General features: G+C 36.2%; 1 protein-coding gene and 1 long non-coding RNA gene across 6 annotated transcripts in view; one reads left to right on the plus strand and one right to left on the minus strand.

The window, feature by feature from the left end:
- MGAT5 (alpha-1,6-mannosylglycoprotein 6-beta-N-acetylglucosaminyltransferase) overlaps window positions 1–18,055 on the plus strand; it is a 365,609-nt gene that overhangs the window by 318,615 nt on the left and 28,939 nt on the right. For all 5 annotated transcript variants that reach the window (XM_023499178.2, XM_023499179.2, XM_012544690.3 and 2 more), the window contains 2 exons: window positions 12,536–12,682; window positions 17,328–17,444. In XM_023499178.2, coding sequence (XP_023354946.1) covers window positions 12,536–12,682; window positions 17,328–17,444 — 264 coding nt within the window. The remainder of the gene's footprint in view (window positions 1–12,535; window positions 12,683–17,327; window positions 17,445–18,055) is intronic.
- The window catches only part of LOC116422407, a 48,400-nt gene that overhangs the window by 28,739 nt on the left and 1,606 nt on the right, over window positions 1–18,055 (minus strand). The window lies entirely within an intron of this gene.

Below are 18,055 nucleotides of genomic sequence, written 5' to 3' on the forward strand. Positions count from 1 at the left end.
AGTGAGTGAGGAGAAAGATGCCATTAAAGGGAAGGCACCATGAGAAGGGAAAGCGACAAAGAGTAACCTCATAGTGGGCTTAGTTCTGAGAAGAACTTAGCAAAGTTTTTCATCCCAACCATGTCTCTTATTATAGGGGAAATAAAGCATTGGGGGTTTCCCTTCAAGAGGGAGAATCAAAGAGCCCGATGGAATGCACTTGGCAGACCAGGTCCCTGACCTGTGTAAGCTTATCATAGGTTGTTTAAAGATGCACAGGGGTTTGAGGGATAGACAAAAGAGTTCCATTCTCACAATCACTCTATTCAAACAGGATAGTCTGGGAATTTGATTATATCTGATAATAACTTGTTGGGGAAGGGGGAAGACAGTAAGTTATGTCACTTCTGTGAAGAGCTTTTTAAGGTCCTTCTGAAACCACAGATCCCAAAACTTGAAATGGAAATGGCCTTGTTTAGCAGGAAGATGGCAGATAGAAAGAGAAAAGTGACCAGTGAAGAAGCATACCACCCAATTAAAGAGCATACTTTCTTTGTGTTGGGAAGTAATAAGATGTGTAGGATGAAGCCAGATCATAAAGGGTCTTGAATGACAGGCAGAAGTGTTTGAATTTTATTCATTAGCAACAGATAACCATTAGAACTTCTTAAGCAGGGAAGTAACATCAGATAGTAATTTTTTATATAAATTTGTGAGATTCTAATTACCAGTAAAAACGAGAGCCAAAATTGTACATTCTTCCCATCTCCTCGTTTACAGATAAACACGAAATGAGTTTAGGTAATTTCTAGGAAGCTATTAGTTTGGCATCTACTACAAGTTGTTTGCTAGATTAGTTTTTGCTCATCTGTTGTCAAAGACCTCAGAATGGCTAAACCAATAGTCATTCATAACTTTGGGGTACAAGGGGATTTCAGAAAAACTTAAACTTTTCTTTTGTACCTTGTTTTATGCATGTTTTAAGGCATGAAAATCAAGCATTTCATAAGTATATTCTTATATATAGTCTTTGCACATTTAGCTGCAATAAATACTTCACAGTAAGCAAATAAGAAAAAAATTTAAGAGATTTTTTAAAACATTATGATCCAAGGGGGGAAAGCACAGACCACAGAGTCAGAGTTCTTTGGACTCAGTTTCTTCATCTGTAAAACAAATGAGATTATACTTATTGGCTTCTGAGGTGCCTTTCAATTTTAGATCAATCTTCCTTTGATTCTGTGGGTCCAGAGCCAATTGGACATTGTCATTTACCTTCTTAACAAAGTATTGATGTACATGTCCATATTCTAGGGGAAGGGATGGTCAGTTTGAGGAGAAAGAGTGAATTTCTCCTCTTTTAAATATACATATGAAGCTGAGGGTCAGGAAGAAGTGATTCCTCTAAATCTTTTAAGTGCTAGAGTGAACTCTTGAACCCAGCTCCTAGTACAGTGCCCTGTGCATTGATGTTATTGTCTTCCCACCCATGTTTCAGGTTTTCCTTCATGAAAGGGAAATAATTTCCCCCTTTAATGCGTCGTAATTGAGATAAAGGTTGAGGAGTTCTTTAGGTCCTTGGACAAGGACTTATTATATTCTCAAAGTGGTTCTCATTAACACTTTGTTGCCTCGGGAAATAATTTTTCAAATAGTCTGCAAACCTCAGAGAAATCCCATGATTTCATTTTGATCACTTCCTTCCAGCAGGTATCTAAGGGCTAAGAAGGGTACAATCTACTCTGAGCAAAAATCTGTTGAATGAACAAAAGGTCCCTACCCTTTTGTGACAATGCTATTTTTGCCATTTGCTTTGCTTTACTATTTTTCCCTGGAATGTTAGAAAAAGCTCATCCCCCTTTAAAATAACATTTGGCAGTGTAGTTGTTCAGTAGTATGTCATTACTGTCGTTCACACTTCTATTAACTTCATGAATGTCTTATTCAACCTTGCATATTTAGACAGAACACTTATCCACTATCTCTAGCATCTATTTTCTTTTCTTTTTTTAAAAAAGAATTTTTAAAATTTAAAACATTTTTTAAAAAATGTTTTTTTGTCATTTTTAATTTTTTATTAAAGCTTTTTATTTTCAAAAAATATGCATAGATAATTTTCAACATTCACCCTTGTAAAATCTTGTGTTCCAAATTTTTCCCTCCTTCCCTACCTCCCCTTAGATAGCAAGTACTCCAATATATGTGAAACATGTGCAATTCTTTTATACATAACTCCACAATTATAGCATCTATTTGCTATCACTTAGTAAGGAATGGACAAAAATAGAAGCCATCGAAAGCCAGGAGAGGACAACAGAGCGACTATGAGAGGTAGCAGTATCACCCTTGACACACAGGTGTGATCAACAGAGCTGGGACCATGAGAAATAGGTAGTAGTCATTCTAGGAAACCAAATGCCTTTGGTTTATAGGACTGGTCCAGTTGTGTATTGTTTTTTGATCTTATTAGAGCACATCCAAATAACTGAATGGAATTATGGCTGAATCACTTAGTCACTGTGAAGGAAATCATCCAGTGTTTAGCGGAGGTGATTTTTGTGCACATGATGTCTGTCAGCAATAGCTAAAATGAATGAATCTTGAGTTTTGAAATAATGACACTAAAGACCAGTGAAGCTTTGCATCTACAACCCATTCTGCCCATAACTCCTTCCTCTGTGTCTCCAGGCAATTTAAAAGCAATTTATTCTGATCCACATTAGAGGTGGGGTACTAGAGATGCAGGAAGTCAGTGCTACTGGAATGAATGGAATTCCCCACTCTCTTCAGCTCCTCATTATTTCACAAGGAAGCAAATCTGCTACTTCTCAAGAGGGCTAGAGCCATATAGAAATGATTGATGTTTAATCAGCTTCTGATTCATTATTGTTCATGATGAACTATCTTTCTGCATTTCTGAACAGAGTGCAAGAAACCCTCTCTATACAGCAGAAATCTGTCCCCTGAACGCCATTAGCCAAACAGGAGTGTCATTAGCACTATCAGGCAGCAGGAGGCAAGTGAGGACAAAAGGTCTTTAGTGATATATTAAATATGAACCAAAAGACCCGGGATGTCTGGTGATTCTGAAGGACAATCTTGATGGAAAAATGGATTTTGACGATTTAATTGCTTCTCAGAAATTTATAGATGGGAAATTCCTAAAACTAAAGTCCAATGGTATAATGCAAGCTAGGAAACCAGGATTATCCTGCATACAAAGGAACAGTATTAGAAGGCAGAAATAAACCGCCTATGGAAAAAATGGAAAGAAAAGGGTATTAAATGCTTATTATGCACCAGGCACTGAGCTTTACAGATATGTCTTATTTATGAAATCACAAAAGCTAGTCTGTACTTCCTCTCATTTTAAGTTGCAGAGGACTTATAGACCATGCTGTCCAACTGCTGTCAGGGAAAAATGTCTTCATGGACACTTCCCTTTTCTTCCCGCATGTCACATAATTGTTTATTTTCCAAATGAAGACGGTTCCCCCTGTGACTAGAGCAGGACAGAAAGAAACAGTTTGCTAATCAGTTATAGCTCATCAGGGTTTCTTGAGCTGTCTGTAAGCCTAGGAGCCACAATTTCTTCCTCTAGTTCAGCAGTTTTTTTAAACATTTTTTTGTTTGTTTTGTTTTGTTTTTTTGTCATGGACCTTTTTTGCAGTCTGGTGATGAAGCTTACAGATCCCTTCTCAGAATAAGGTCTTTAAAAGAATAAATTAAAATACATAGGCTTACAAAGGAAATTAATTATATGAAATGTGTACACACACACACACAGAGTTAAGAATTCCTGCTCTAAGTGCCTTTAGCACCTGTTCATCACCAAACTAGATCCAAGAGAAAGGTCACAGTGGCACAAATCCAAAAGCCATTTAATTAGTATCTGCTTTGTGCAAGGCACTCTTGATTTGTCCTGAGGGAAAAACAAACATAATTAAGATTTGGTCCCTCACATTATGAAATTTTATTCTATGTTGGTTTCTATTTATTCCGTATCTACTTATCTATGTAGTTGTCTTTTCCAGTAAAATGGCAATTGTTTGTGACTAAGGATTGTTTCATGTATTGAATTTCTGTCCCTAACACCTAGCATGGTCCCTAGTACAAAAGAGGCACTTTGTGTTTCCACATTGAATGATTGATCTAGCAGGGGTGCTATGTCATACTCACAAAAAAACAAAACAATGTAATACATTACAATTCTTAGTATATGTACAAGAGCTATATAATTGTTCTGATGCAGAATTGAATATGGTGGAGGTAACCAGAGAGTGATAGGTAAATATTAGGCCTGTGGAAGGAAAGATCATTTTACAGTAAAGGATCATGAAAGCCTTTATTTGAGCTGAATCTTAGAAGATGAGTCCTAATTCAAACAGAAGAGATGTAGTAGAGGAAGGCAGGAGAATACTGGATGTAAGAAGAATCATGAGCATGAGAAGGCAAGCAGTCATATCAGCTCTTCACCAACTTGCTCAAGATAAGCTTTCATCAGATGAGTGCATTGTGGTTTAGTAACTATCTCTTTCTAACCAGAAATTTGGAATAGGTGAACATTAAATTTCAAAACAATTTTATCTAGTTCCTTTAAGCCACCTGTTTTCTTAGATTAGTCCCTTTCCTATTCAGATGTCTATAGTTAGCAGATCTCCTTAAGAAGAACATCAGTTTTTTAGGCTGTGAGGGTTTCAGTTGGTTAGGGGGTCTCCTGAATCTTCTTGGAACCCTAATAACCTCAAAAGGCAAATACCTAAATTTTTCTTGTGCTTATTGAAAAGTTCTCTCATTCAAAAGGGTATGATCCATTAACAATTAACACTTGGAGAGAAATGTAGGAAAACAATGAGTTTTTTATTGGAGTCTCTGGATTTTGTTTTCCATGGTTTTAATTTGTCCAGTTTGCTGTCCTTCTTGTCTCTAATTCTCAAATTAATGAATCCACCATGTGAGACTTGCCACTTTATTTTTATCATGGAGATGATTGAAGTCTGGGGTTGGATTTTCAAAGAGAATCTAGACAGCTGAGTACAACAAGATTGGCCTATCCCCAGTGGACTGATCTCTAGTAAAGGATCTGTGGTTTGGCAGTGACTTTAACAGGCGTCAAGCATTGATGATGCAAAATGATGCCTTTTGTCTTCCTAGAGTATCTGGGGCCTTTTTGCCCTTCAGTGATATTATTTTCTAAAGGAGGATTTTGGAGATGAAATAGCCCAGCTATCCAGCAGGACTTAGAGTTATTGCCACCTCTCCTTTCAGTGTTGGGTACCCAAGGAGAGAAGCATTAAGAGTCAGAGAAAGTCTCACTTGTCTCACTGTGCAACCTTTGTAAAATGATTCTAGTGGCTAGTCTGGATGATCCCTGGTGTCCTGAATGTAGCATTCTGTGACTCAGATCACTCAGACAGTACGTTAGTTTTATATGCACACTTATCATGGTTAGGTTCTGGCACCACATTAAGAGCAGGCCCTATAATGTTTTTATAGATTCCTCTTGTAGGTAAAAGTGAGTAACAGCTCACATTTATATGGTGCTTTGCAGTTTGTAGAGTGTTTTCCTCATTATGAAACTGTACTTAGCATATTAAAACAGAGGAAGTAAAGATTCACCAGGAACATGTGACTTTTGTGTAGCATCAAGATTGAGAAATAGACTTTGAACTTGAAGTTAAGAGCCCCTCAGTTCACATATTCCCCACATCCCATGTCAGGCTCTTTTAATTACCCATCTTCTCTCTGAAACTTTGAAGTATGAAGCAATTCATATTATAGGGCATATAAGAAATCACAAACATATATTGTGAGAAACACTTAAGAAAAATATTCTCCTTGCTCTAGATTCTACCCACTTTCCTTTAGCAAGAACTAAATTTAGCATTTCAGATAAAGCACCAAAAATTGTATATAAAGAAGACTTAGACTGTCCTCTGTGTAGTGATTGTTTATTCTTTGACAGTAGGGCAAATGTATGTATGATCCCTTACCATTTTAAACTTTTATGACCTGAAAAATTGATATTCTTCCTAAAATGCCTTATGCTAAGGGCCTAACTCATTGGTAGTATTATTCATTATAATGAAACCTTAAAATGGTTATTTGAGGAACAATAGGCCCAATCTAGGAAGAAACAGACCAAGGAGTTTAAAGAATTTGGATGGAACTTCCCTTTCCAGTTAGAAATGAACAATTAATGAGTCAGAATGTATTCATTGAATGAAGTTCTTACCTGCTCACCATGGCAGCTTTGACAAGTGGGTGAAAGTGCCAAATATATTTGCTGCCTCCACACTCATGTTATTTCCTATACTAAGATTGTCCTTTTTTTTTCTCAGCTTCCTCCCTTCTTTGCTTAGTAGTAGTGGGCTTATTAGATAAAATTATTTATAACACTGAACTGAGCAGGTCAGAATTTGGAAAATAATGTTTTTCAGACAACTTGTACAATGTTTACCAAAGCAAATGTCAGTTATTGTGGGAGTTTTCTGCTAATTTGGCTTATCCAGGTCAATCTCTTCCTTTTTCCTCTCCCACAGTGTGAATGATCTCATAACTAAGTCCACAGGTTCTTTAAAATCATCATGACTTCCTTTAAGAGTCTAAACATTGTCTGTGCCATATATATTTAAAAAAAAAACCCAAAAAACTAAGCTCTTGTCAATTCCATTTCCCTCACCACTTAAGAAGAGTCCAAACCTGAGTAGTTTTTCTAAAATGTTTGTTCTTGTGCAACCAGATCCCAGTAATGTGCTATGAACACAACGGATGGTACTTCATCTGTTTGCTACTGCTTAGGATTGGTTGGAAGATTTACATTTTATAGCATATAAGGCCTCTGTTTAGAATGCATATTGACGGAGTTGGGGTGAGCATCCATAGAGCTGTTTCTTCATCTGGAATATTCTCATTAGATTTCAGACCTCTGAAGAGTAGAGATAGCATAAATAAAATATGCTCCGTTTTTTGCTGAATAGTGAAGTTCAGCAGCCCCTGTACTTTCGTGCATACTTGCATTTTTTGGTAACTTGGCTACATGCTAAGGTACTGAAGAAATAGGCAAGTAGGCAGGCAGTTAAGGGACTTCAATTGTGCATAGTCAAATTATAGCATGTGACAAAAGTCAACTTCATATGAAAGCTTATAAGTGGTTTTTTTGGGTTCACAAGTTGCACAACCCACATGCCACTCAATATTCTGAAATTAACTAATAATATGAACCTTGGCAAGTCTTCTCTGGGTTTTGCTTCGCAAAACTGTAAAATTTAGGCTTGGATTAGAGGAACTTTCTAAAGAAAAAGTCCTTTTCAGCTTTTCTGATTTTTCTGTGTTAACAATTTACAATGACATAGTAAGAAAGATACTAGACTAGAAATTAAGAGACCTGGGGTTCTAATTTGTATTCTTTCATTAACAAGCTATGTAACTAACTGTAACTTTTCTGAGCCTTTCTTTTTTCTTTTATAAAATAGGAGCAGGGATAGATGAAAATCTTTAAGCCCCCTTCCCACTCTTAATATTTTATGGTTCAGTGTTACTCCCATATGTTGTTTGACATCAATGGCCCTGATTACTCCATTATTAATGTTACAAATAATGGGGCATATTCAGGAAGCAGGGGAAAAAAAAGAGATCTTTTGGGAGAAACGACTTTTAAAACTCTTGTTTTGATGTTTCCAAGTAGTTCATTTCCTGTAACCTTAATTAGCACCATGAGAAAAATTGAAGAGAAGTTCTGCGCTGTTCTTTAAGCTTTACTTTAAATTGCCATGGTTTCTGTGAGTCAGCGAAAATGTTTTTTGTGGGGACTTCACAACCAACACTCAGCAAAGAAGATGGTACCAATTCAGATGTATCCAGATATAATTAAACCTCAGTCACATTCATGTCCATTAATCAACAGTCCCAAATACTTTTAATTAATAGGTTCAAATTGATTGCTTGTGGGAGTTAAATTTTTTTTTTAATTCTATTTAATAGTCAAGCAACGTTTATCTTATCTGTTTTTCTCCACAGTTCTTATTTACAATTCAGTGTAATGCAATTTGCGATGAAGGTTTCAACATATCCTTATTTACAGAGGTTATGAAGCAGTAAGAACCCTATTCTCTGACTCAAATCTTTGGGGACGTAATCTGAATCCTCTATCAGTCTTTATTCCCAAGAACATCACAGATCTAAACACCAATAACAATAAATATTTTGAAAAGTACATTCTTTGTGAAGAAACATTGAATTAGATGCTGAGTATTCAAAAATGAGGAGTAAGTGTCTTAATGAGCTAGACATTAAAGGAAGAAAAGAATTTTGACAGATGGATTTATGGATATGTTGGGGCAGAGTGGTGCTTTCTAGTTATGGGGAATGGTCTATATAAAAACATAGAGGAGGTAGATTATACTTTCTACTGGAGAATCAGTGAAGAAGAATATATTAGGTGAGATTGGAGAACCAGAACCAGAAAAGTAGAGGATGATATTAGGAAACAGTTTGTTTAAAAGGGCTGGATGGATAATGAGGAGACATTGTACAGGGCCTTGGATGCCAGGGTACAGACTTTGTATTCAGAGAGCCACTAAAAAGTTTTTGAACCAGGGGAGTGACACACTGTCATTAATATAATTTTTGTAACTGACAAATGGGTTAGGGAGGGAAAAGAAAAGAAGCAAGAAAACCAATTAAGGGGTTACTACAGTCATTGAAGTTCAGTATGACCCTGTAGTAAATAGGCTTATGAGCCTATGTTTATATATATATATATATATTTATGTTTAGTAACTATTTCAAAAAAAAAATCAAAGATGAACTAATGGCAAACTTTTAATTTGAATTCACATTTAACATTTTTTCCATCACTTAGGTCTAGACATTCAAAACAATAATCAAGATTTGATTTGTAGCACTTGCTGATTTCTGCAGTGACAATGATAATTTAACAACTGGCTCTCAAGAAACCCATATAAGCTGCCTTCAGCACACCCCTAAATGTGGCTTACAGATATTTCTTAGTGGTATGATCAAAGAAGAGAAAATGGATCTAAGCAATAAGGAAGGCAGATTTAATAGATGTTGGTTATCTACAGAAGAAGAGTCAAGAACAACTGAGTTTCTGAGCCTGGGTAAATGTGTATTAATGACAAACATATACATATATACATATACACACACATGTTGTTAGGGAGATAAGATTTTAGATATAAGTTGAGTAAAATTTTAGACATGTTAACTTTGAGGTACTGGTGAGACACCAGAAGGCAGGAAAAGGATTGACTGTACAGACCTGGAAGTTGTAGAAAAGGGATAAATTCATTCAGATCTTCAAGGGAAATAAAATACTAAAAATAGAGTTTTAAAGAGATCTTTGAATGTTAATTCACATGTAAAGATAGAAAGGGCCAATGGAAGACAAATAAGAACAGGAGAAAAAAACAGAAAAGAACACCGAATGAATAAAATTAATTTTCAAAAATAAAAAGGGAATAAAAGGAATAAAAAATCTTCAAGAAAAAGATCCAGGAAGAGAATTGGAAATAGGCCATTAGATTTGATATGTGAGGGCCTTTCTAACTTTATAATGCTACCATTCTTGTGACTTGACTTTTTATTATCAAAGTCTGTCAGAGAAATGGAAGTTCTCCCTGGGATATAGAAACAAGTAACAAATGTTCAAAATTATCAAGAGTAAGCTGTCTCCAGGGCCTTAAATTGGTCAAGGAGAAACTCATTCTCCTTGCTCCATACCAGTACCTGGTATTTACTTGAATTCTTTTTTTCTGCAGGTACACAGAAATATATCTGTATATATTTTCTCAGAAATATACTCTTTCTTAACGGAAAACAGTATAAATTGCTAAGATATGGTGAACCTTTAGAGGGAAAATCCATTGTTAGATCCTAAAGCCATATATAAACACTTAAGATGTATAAAGCACTGTGCTAGAGCTAGCAATGCAAACTTACTACAATAGCCTTTCTTCAGAAGTGGAGATGGCAGTTTCGCAAAGAAGAATGATATGTTCTATTAGAAATTTGAGGTGGCTAAAATCATATTCACCAGAGGTAGTCAAGGTACACTTGGGAAGAATATAGCCCCAGAGTTAGACCTTGAAAGAATAGAGGGGAGAGATTAGGAGTGATAGGACAATAATGCTGTAAGCAAAGAAACCCACAGAGGTCAGGACAAAGAATGGTGGTAGAGTAGTGATGATACAGATTTCTCATCCAGAAAGAATTTCAGAAGGCAGCAATTGGAAACCCCATCATCTTTCAAAGAAGTAAACTTCTCTGAAAACTCAAAAAAGGTAACTTTTCAAGGTTGTATAGTAAGTGGCAAAAGTAGATTTAAACTCAGGCCCTCTGATTCTAAATCTAGTTTTTCCTACCTCTTTTCTTTCATTCCCCTTCCTCCTTCCCTCCCTTCCTTTCTCATCTTCCCTCCTCCTTTACTTCCCTTTCCTCTCTCCCTCTTTCCTTCCCTCCTTTCTCCCCTACCTTCTTCCTTCTTTACTGAGAAGATATATCTAGGACAGTCTCCCCTGTTCCATTTTGGTCCCTTGAGACTTCCTTGTATCATAACATTAGCTCCCTTGTCCATATTTACTAGAGGATATGTGAACAGTTTAGATCAAATGAGAAAGGTTGAGATCAGGTCAAGTGGAAAAAGCAACGGGTGCTGGATGTTATTGTCAGAATCAGCAGTTTATATTGTGTTTGGTAGGCACTGAAGAACCACTAAAGAATTAAGAGTAAGGAATGACATGATTTTTACAGTGTTAGGAAGACTGCTGACGAAGTATCTCAGAGGATGATTTTGAGACCAGATAGACAGGACAGATGCCAGTTAGGAACTATTGATAGTCTAGGCAAGTAGGGATGAAGGCTCAAACTCCTGTGAATACAGAGGATGTGAAGAAAAGAGGCTAGATGAGAGATATAAAGATAAAAGTAACATAATTAGCTAGATTGGATGCTAAGGTGAGAATTCCACAGATAAGCAGATTATCCTCCCCAGAGCATGGGACTTGGATTCTGGAAAACTCACATATAGAGAAATCTATTGTTAAAAGTATTAGTCTAGGTGGAGAGAAAGAGAAACAGAAAGAGAAAGAATCACTTTTATGTTGAGGCAGCTATGTGGCGCAGTGAATGGAGCAGCAGCCTTGAAGTTAGGAGGACCTGAGTTCAAATTTGGCCTCAAACACTTAACACTTCCTGCTGTGTGACCCTGGGCAAGTCACTTAACCCCAGTTGCCTCAAGGGTAAAAATCACTTTCATGTCTGTCTCTGGAATTTGACTGAATATTGAAGGATTACAGATTCTTCCCTACTGTAGTAAGTAGGATGAGAAAGTAGGAAGAGGAGAGGGAATGGGACAGTTATTACTTAGATCTTTTTAATTAATCCATTCTAAATTGCTTCCCTATTAAACCAGCTGTAGAGTCAGAGGAGACTAGGGGAATACGATTCATAAAACCAATTCTAATTTAACGCCCTTAGCCTATAAGAGTCAGGGAAGTGAAAGGTTAGGTTCCTGCCATTCTCTCTAGTTATTACACAAGGAAATAATCCCCAGTGAAATGTGATCTGTCTTAAGTTGATTTGTCCATGAGGACAATACATTGGGTTTGCTGATACCGTACTTAATATTTATTATTTGAACATACTTGGCACCTAGCACACTACCAAACTCTCCAGAGGATACGCCCTCATCATCTGGGAACTTAAATTCCTAAGGTGTGTTAGCTGGTGGAATTGCCTTTTGCCAATTAAATCCTATTTCATTTTGGACTAGCAAAAACAATGTCAATTTGAAGCATTGTATGACCCCCATTGTCCCTCCGTCTTAGCCCTACTGAGGTCTGCAGGCTGTCATTCTGCTGCCACCTACTGCCTTTATTAGGAAAAGCCCAAAATTTTGCTTAAGCTGTGAGTCCTGGCAAGTTTACTGATTTTACAAAGAATAATGCCTTCCCTTTCCTACCAAACCTCCTTAAAAAAAAGAAAACAAAAAATAGAGTTCTGATGGTGTCCAGTGATGTAACCATTCTAAAAACCCATGTCTTCCAGTCTGCCATCATGTGTTAGAATACTGTCATTCGAAATGTAATCAAGCTCCCAAGTGACCTTCTGTGGCATCCCCCAACCCCCAGCTTTACTGAAAGGCTCTGTTGTTCCATCCATTCAGTGAAGAAACCTCCTGCTTAATTTACCAAGAGTTTTCTTAGTCATGTTCTCTGGCCCATTACAGAAAGATTATTGTTGGACATTAGGACCTCCTCCTCCCTCCTGCTAAGCTCATTCCTTCTCTCTTTTCTCATCATGGAAGAAGAATATAGGGCACCTTACTTAATTACATTTCTAGAAAGCTTTGCAGCTGTATTTTTGCAGAGAGTTCATTGGGAACAAATACCTTCCCCCTATCTCTTACCTAAGATTTCTATGTATTTCTTACAGAAGTACAGCATTTTATATGATGAGAAATTTAAGCAGTGATGATTCATTTTTAAGTGAAGGAAAACCATCCTGAAATGTGTGTTTTATTGTTGTTTTGCAGTTGTTTGTCGGACTGGGGTTCCCATATGAGGGTCCAGCTCCCCTTGAGGCTATCGCTAATGGATGTGCATTCCTGAATGTCAAATTTAACCCACCAAAAAGCAGCAAAAACACGGACTTTTTTATAGGCAAACCAACCTTGAGAGAGGTAAGCATCAATTAAAGCATTAACCAAAAGAATGTGAATCTAGCTTAATACTTTAATAAATATTATCCTTAGCAGACTTCTCTGAGCAGGGAATGAGAAGTAAATGAAATGGATTAGCTGACGTTTCTGGACCACATGCTATATGCAAGACATCGAGTTGGGCATTTAAGCTGTTTAAAGAAAAATGAAGCACATTTCTTGCCTTCAAGAAGGAAGAAGTCTAGCAGGTTGATGACATATACCATAAGTCACTATAAAGTGATATGATAATTTTTAAAGAAATCAATTATAAATGAATGTTCTCTCCTTCGAAACATTAATTTTGGGAGGCTTTATTCATAGGCTGAACACGGATTCTTCCAGTTCTCAAAAACATTTTTGGAACAATTCTTTTGAGAAGGGAGAGGTCCCACTAATCAGAGGGCTTCATGGTATAGGTGGTCTCTGAAGCAGGCTTTCATCAAATAGAAGTAGTCTTATTGATGCTCTTTGATATGATACAGTCCTATCTGGATATACTCCTTCTTTCTGTAAAGCTTCTCATAATATGGTATTAAAAAATTAGTTTGAAACAAAACTAACCAATGAATTGATGGTATCTGAGAATGTGTCTTCTACATTGCCTATATTCCTCTTCATCTCTCCTGAAAAGGATCTACCCATGGTCATTCCAGTTAGTGCTTAGTTTCTTTACTGTATTTCTTGTCCTTTACACATTGTTTTCATTATGTACGTTGCTTTACTTTCTCGGCTTACTGTGTTTCTCTGAACCTTTATATTTATAATTATAGCATAATCATAATTCCATTATATTCAAGTTCCATGATTTGTTTAGCTGTTCCTCCATATCAACAATTACCCATTTTGTTTCCAGCACTTTAGTGCCATCCAAAAAAAAATTACCCATGTTTTTTGTGTATCGCACTTATGCAGGATAGCTTTGAAAGTTATGTCAAATTTACTATATACTTAGAAAGAAAATCAATAGATCCCTAATCTCTCCTCTGAGGCCTAAGTCTAGTCTTATGTTTTCAACTGGCTATTGAACATTTTGATCTAAATATCCCTTCGACATCTCAAACTTTTAACCTATTAAGAAGTAACCTTCACGTGACAGACAATTATGGTTTCAGGCTCAATTCTCTCCTCTTCTACAATGTATATGGAAATGTCCATTTTACATGGAAGGAAACAAAAATCTATTAAGTGCTTGCTATGTGCCAGGCACTCTGCTTGCCTAGGATCCCACATCTAGTAAGTATCTTAAGTAACTGAGATGGAAGTTGGGTCTTCCTGCCATAAAAAGGCCCACTGCTCTAACCTACTGTATCTTGTAGCTAAACTGTTAAGTTAGGAAATTTAAAAAATAAATACATCCTTCATGGTAACTCATTCATCCTTGATGATGGACTTTTGGAACTGACCAAAAGTCTTTTGGAGCCAAGCTTAGGGAATTTAATATGTTGTCAAGGTGGTTGGTGGTGATTTAAATAAGAAATAAGGGTTATTTTCTGGTGTAACTCATAAATTTTCCCTGAAGGAAGTCAAAGAAAGAAAATCCAGCTTGAAATAAATGTCACTATCATGTATAGATGTTTTAAAAATACATCCCAGTCCTTAATGGTCATAGCTCATACTTAGGAAAAACATGGTTTTGAAAATAACTCATTAGTCATATTTATGTAGTTTTTAACATTTAAGAAACACTTAAGAATCCAGTAAGGCATATATGCATTACAAGGATTATTATTCGTTATGTTTTTGAAGATGAGGAACTGATTCTAAGATATTATAAATAACTCAGAAATAATAAACAACTTACCTGAAAGTCACATGGGTAGCAAAATGATAGAGAGATAACTCAAGCCATTTGACCCTGAAGTGTTCTGTAATCTACATTGCTTTTGTAGGACTGGAGAACAGCAAAAGGAAATCACTTCTATAAGAATACCAGAAAAGTAGGAAGGGGCCAGGTTATTTAGGGCTTTAAAAGTCAAAAAAGATTTCACATTTGATCCAGAAGGTAATTAGAAATATGGTTATCAAGTTATCAAGTCAGTGGGGCATTGTAGCAAGATTACTTTGATATGAGTAGATAATGGAGTGGAGTGGGGAAGAGATTTGAGGCAAAGGGACCAACCAGCAGGACATTTCAATAGGTCGAGTGAGAGGTGATAAGTGCCTACATCAGGGTGATGATATTGTTAGAGGGAAGCAAAAGGAACATATGTGAAAGACATTACAGAGGTAGTACAAGATAAAGTCACATTTGAATTCGGATCATCCTGGTTTGAAATCACAAAGTAAAATCATATTCTTCATAAGTTCTAATTGAGCAGGCCTTGTTCACCAACAGTTCACATGCAAAATATCTGGGCCTTCGGGTTGATTGAAAACTGAAAAGGCGATAATTTGATATGACAGCCAAAAAAGCAAATTAAATCTTAGGCTATTTTGAGAGACATCATGTCCATGACTCAGGAGGTTATAATCCTGCTCTATTCCACCCTGATCTGATCATATCTAGAGGGTGATTTTCGGTCTGAATGCCACATTTTAGAAAAGATTTTGATAAACTAGGAAATATCAAGAGAAGGGTCATTAGAATGGTAAAAGGCCTCAAATTTATTTTGTATAAAAGATCATCTAAAGGAATTGGGGATAATAGAAGAGAAAATGTAGCATGGTCCATGATAGATATCTTCAAACCTATAAAGTTTTAGCATCTAGAAAAGAAGTTAGATTTATTCAGATTGTCCCAAAAGGCAGGAAAATCATCTTAATAATCAAGTTTCATAAAAGGGGGATTGACTGCCTGGGAAAGTAATAGGCTAAGATTGTGTGACCTCTTCTCAAATATGATTTAGAAAGGATTTCATGTTCAGGTAGAGGTTGGACAACATCAGTCAATAAACATTAGGTGTTTCCTCTATGCTAGGCACTGTGCTGCCCTGAGATCCTTCCCAACTCTGAACATTTGTCTACATTATGGGTGCTTGAGGATACAAAGAATTATAAGATATGGTCCCAGTCATTTTGTAATTGTTGATAAATGTCACAGGGAATTGGAGCAGTGCTTAGGATTTCAACTGTATAGGGAAACTCCCAGATAAGAAAGCACCCTCTACTTCTGCAACTAAGTGACTTCCTTGAAGTCATACAGCCAAGTATCAGAGGCAATTAGAAAGATAAGTAAGTGTTAAGCCATTTGGGAAGGTACAAATAAAGACCATGGGGACCCAGAGGAGGAAAAGATCACTCATTCTTGAAAAACCCAATCTCCATTGGTTTTCCTCCCTTCTTTGTAAATTCAAATATCGAAGTGCTTGTAAGAACAGGGCAGAACATTGTACTCCTTATTGAGAGAGACAGAGAAATTAAATAATTTATGGGGTTTTTTGTTGTTTTTCTTTCTTGGAATTTTCTTTCAATCTAATTAGAGGGCATTGAATATGGCTGGAAGTATATCTTTTGCCACTATTCAAAGGGAAGGAACAAAATAATCATTACAGAAGGATGCAAGAAGATTCTAGTGGTACTGAAGTGACTAAGAATTGCACTAATCAGGCTTCTTGGAGAAAGTGAATCCTGAGCAGATTTTGGAAAGAGGAGAGGGATACAATAGGTAGGACTGTGGCTGAAGGATATGTAGGCAGCAGACTTAGTATTAATAAAGGCTTAGTGGTAGGGGGCAGTGTCTTATGCTTATTCCCTTGGCTTGAATAAAGGTGGTATACCATTTGGTATAATGGGAAATGGAGAGTATAAGACTTGGCAGAGATAAGAGAATGCAATAAATCCTTTCAACCAACATTATGTATGATTTTTTTAAAGCACCATGCCCAGAAGACAAGCTGGCTAAACAAATATACCTATTATGAATCATTTTTATAGGCCAAAAAAGGGTTAATAATGAGAAATATTCTTACTTAGTCTCCTGGGCCAAATAAAACTGTTAATTCCTAGAGGACACAACAATTGTATATTCCCTAGGTTCCTTGCAATGCTTATTATCAGCATTCACTAACTAGAAAAGCATCATGTCAGCATAATTCCTATTCTCAAGACCAGTCCAAAAAACTTGTGGGGAGCTTCCTGCTATATTTTTTCCTCTTTTCTCCACTTTTTACCATTGCTCATTTTTATAATATTAAAATCTTGATTTTTATTGCAAGCCTCCATTCTGTGCCTATTTGACTGTCTCCGTTGCTATTTAATAGACACTAGCTGATATAGGTGAAGTTCAGTGATAGATGGTATGTGGCAGTCTATTTTATTTTCATCTTATTTTGGGGGTACTGCTATATATTCCATCTCACCCTGGAAGTGCATTACCATTTCCTGTATCCAAATGGAATTCATAATTTGTTCTTAGCCTTGAAGTCATCTCTATTTTATTGTTATCTACCTGTGGATGTTTTGAATGCCCAAAAGCAGTTAGAGAGTGGAAGGAAAGGAAGGTGGAAGGGAAGAAGGCTATGGGATATAAATGGAGGTTGGTTTATTTGTTTCTTTCTTTCTTTGTTTTTACTACTCAGCATTCTATTACTTGCACCAGTACAACTCAATGAAAGTGCCTGTCATAAAGGGAAATATCTGATATTTGATGATAATATGTTTCATTTTGTTCCTTTTTCTTTTTCAGCTAACTTCTCAGCATCCTTATGCTGAAGTTTTCATTGGGCGACCACATGTCTGGACTGTGAACCCAACTGATCATCGTGAAGTAGAGAATGCAGTAAAAGCAATTTTAAATCAAAAGGTTAAGAAAAAAATATTCATTTTCTCCATGTATAGGATAAAACCAAAAGTATTGATGTGGCAATCTTGCTAATTGCTTTGTTCTAAATTAAACTTTATCATTGTACCTTATCACAAAAGATAGAAAAAAGGGTCTATCCTAAAGGATTTGACATGGGAATTTCCCATATTTTCTGTGAAATACTTCATTTTTATTCCATGAAAAAGCTCTGAAGGCAGAGAAGTTGGGTCTGGAACTATGGCATATGCCTGTGATAAAGAGATTAGGAAAAGTAATTAAGGAAATTCTTGAAAAAATTTAAATAGAGTAAATTATTTTTACCTTGGTGTCATTCAAATTTTTAATTGTATAGCACTATATAAAATAACTATTAGTTACTGTGCTAAATGAATATGTATAAGATAAGGTTGCTCTGTTAGGCCTAATTAGAATATTGGAATTCCAATTAAGTGCCAATAATTTTTTTTTCTTATATAGGAAATAACACTGTGCATATCCTTTGTCTTTCTTCAAGCTGTGTTGTGTCAGTAAAGGAAATTTCTGTAAGGGCCAGGTACCTGAAGTATTTCACTGTAGAACATTTGTTAACCTTCACTTATCTTCTATTTCGA

Source organism: Sarcophilus harrisii, chromosome 3, assembly GCF_902635505.1.
Source record: "Sarcophilus harrisii chromosome 3, mSarHar1.11, whole genome shotgun sequence".
NCBI lineage: Eukaryota > Metazoa > Chordata > Mammalia > Dasyuromorphia > Dasyuridae > Sarcophilus > Sarcophilus harrisii.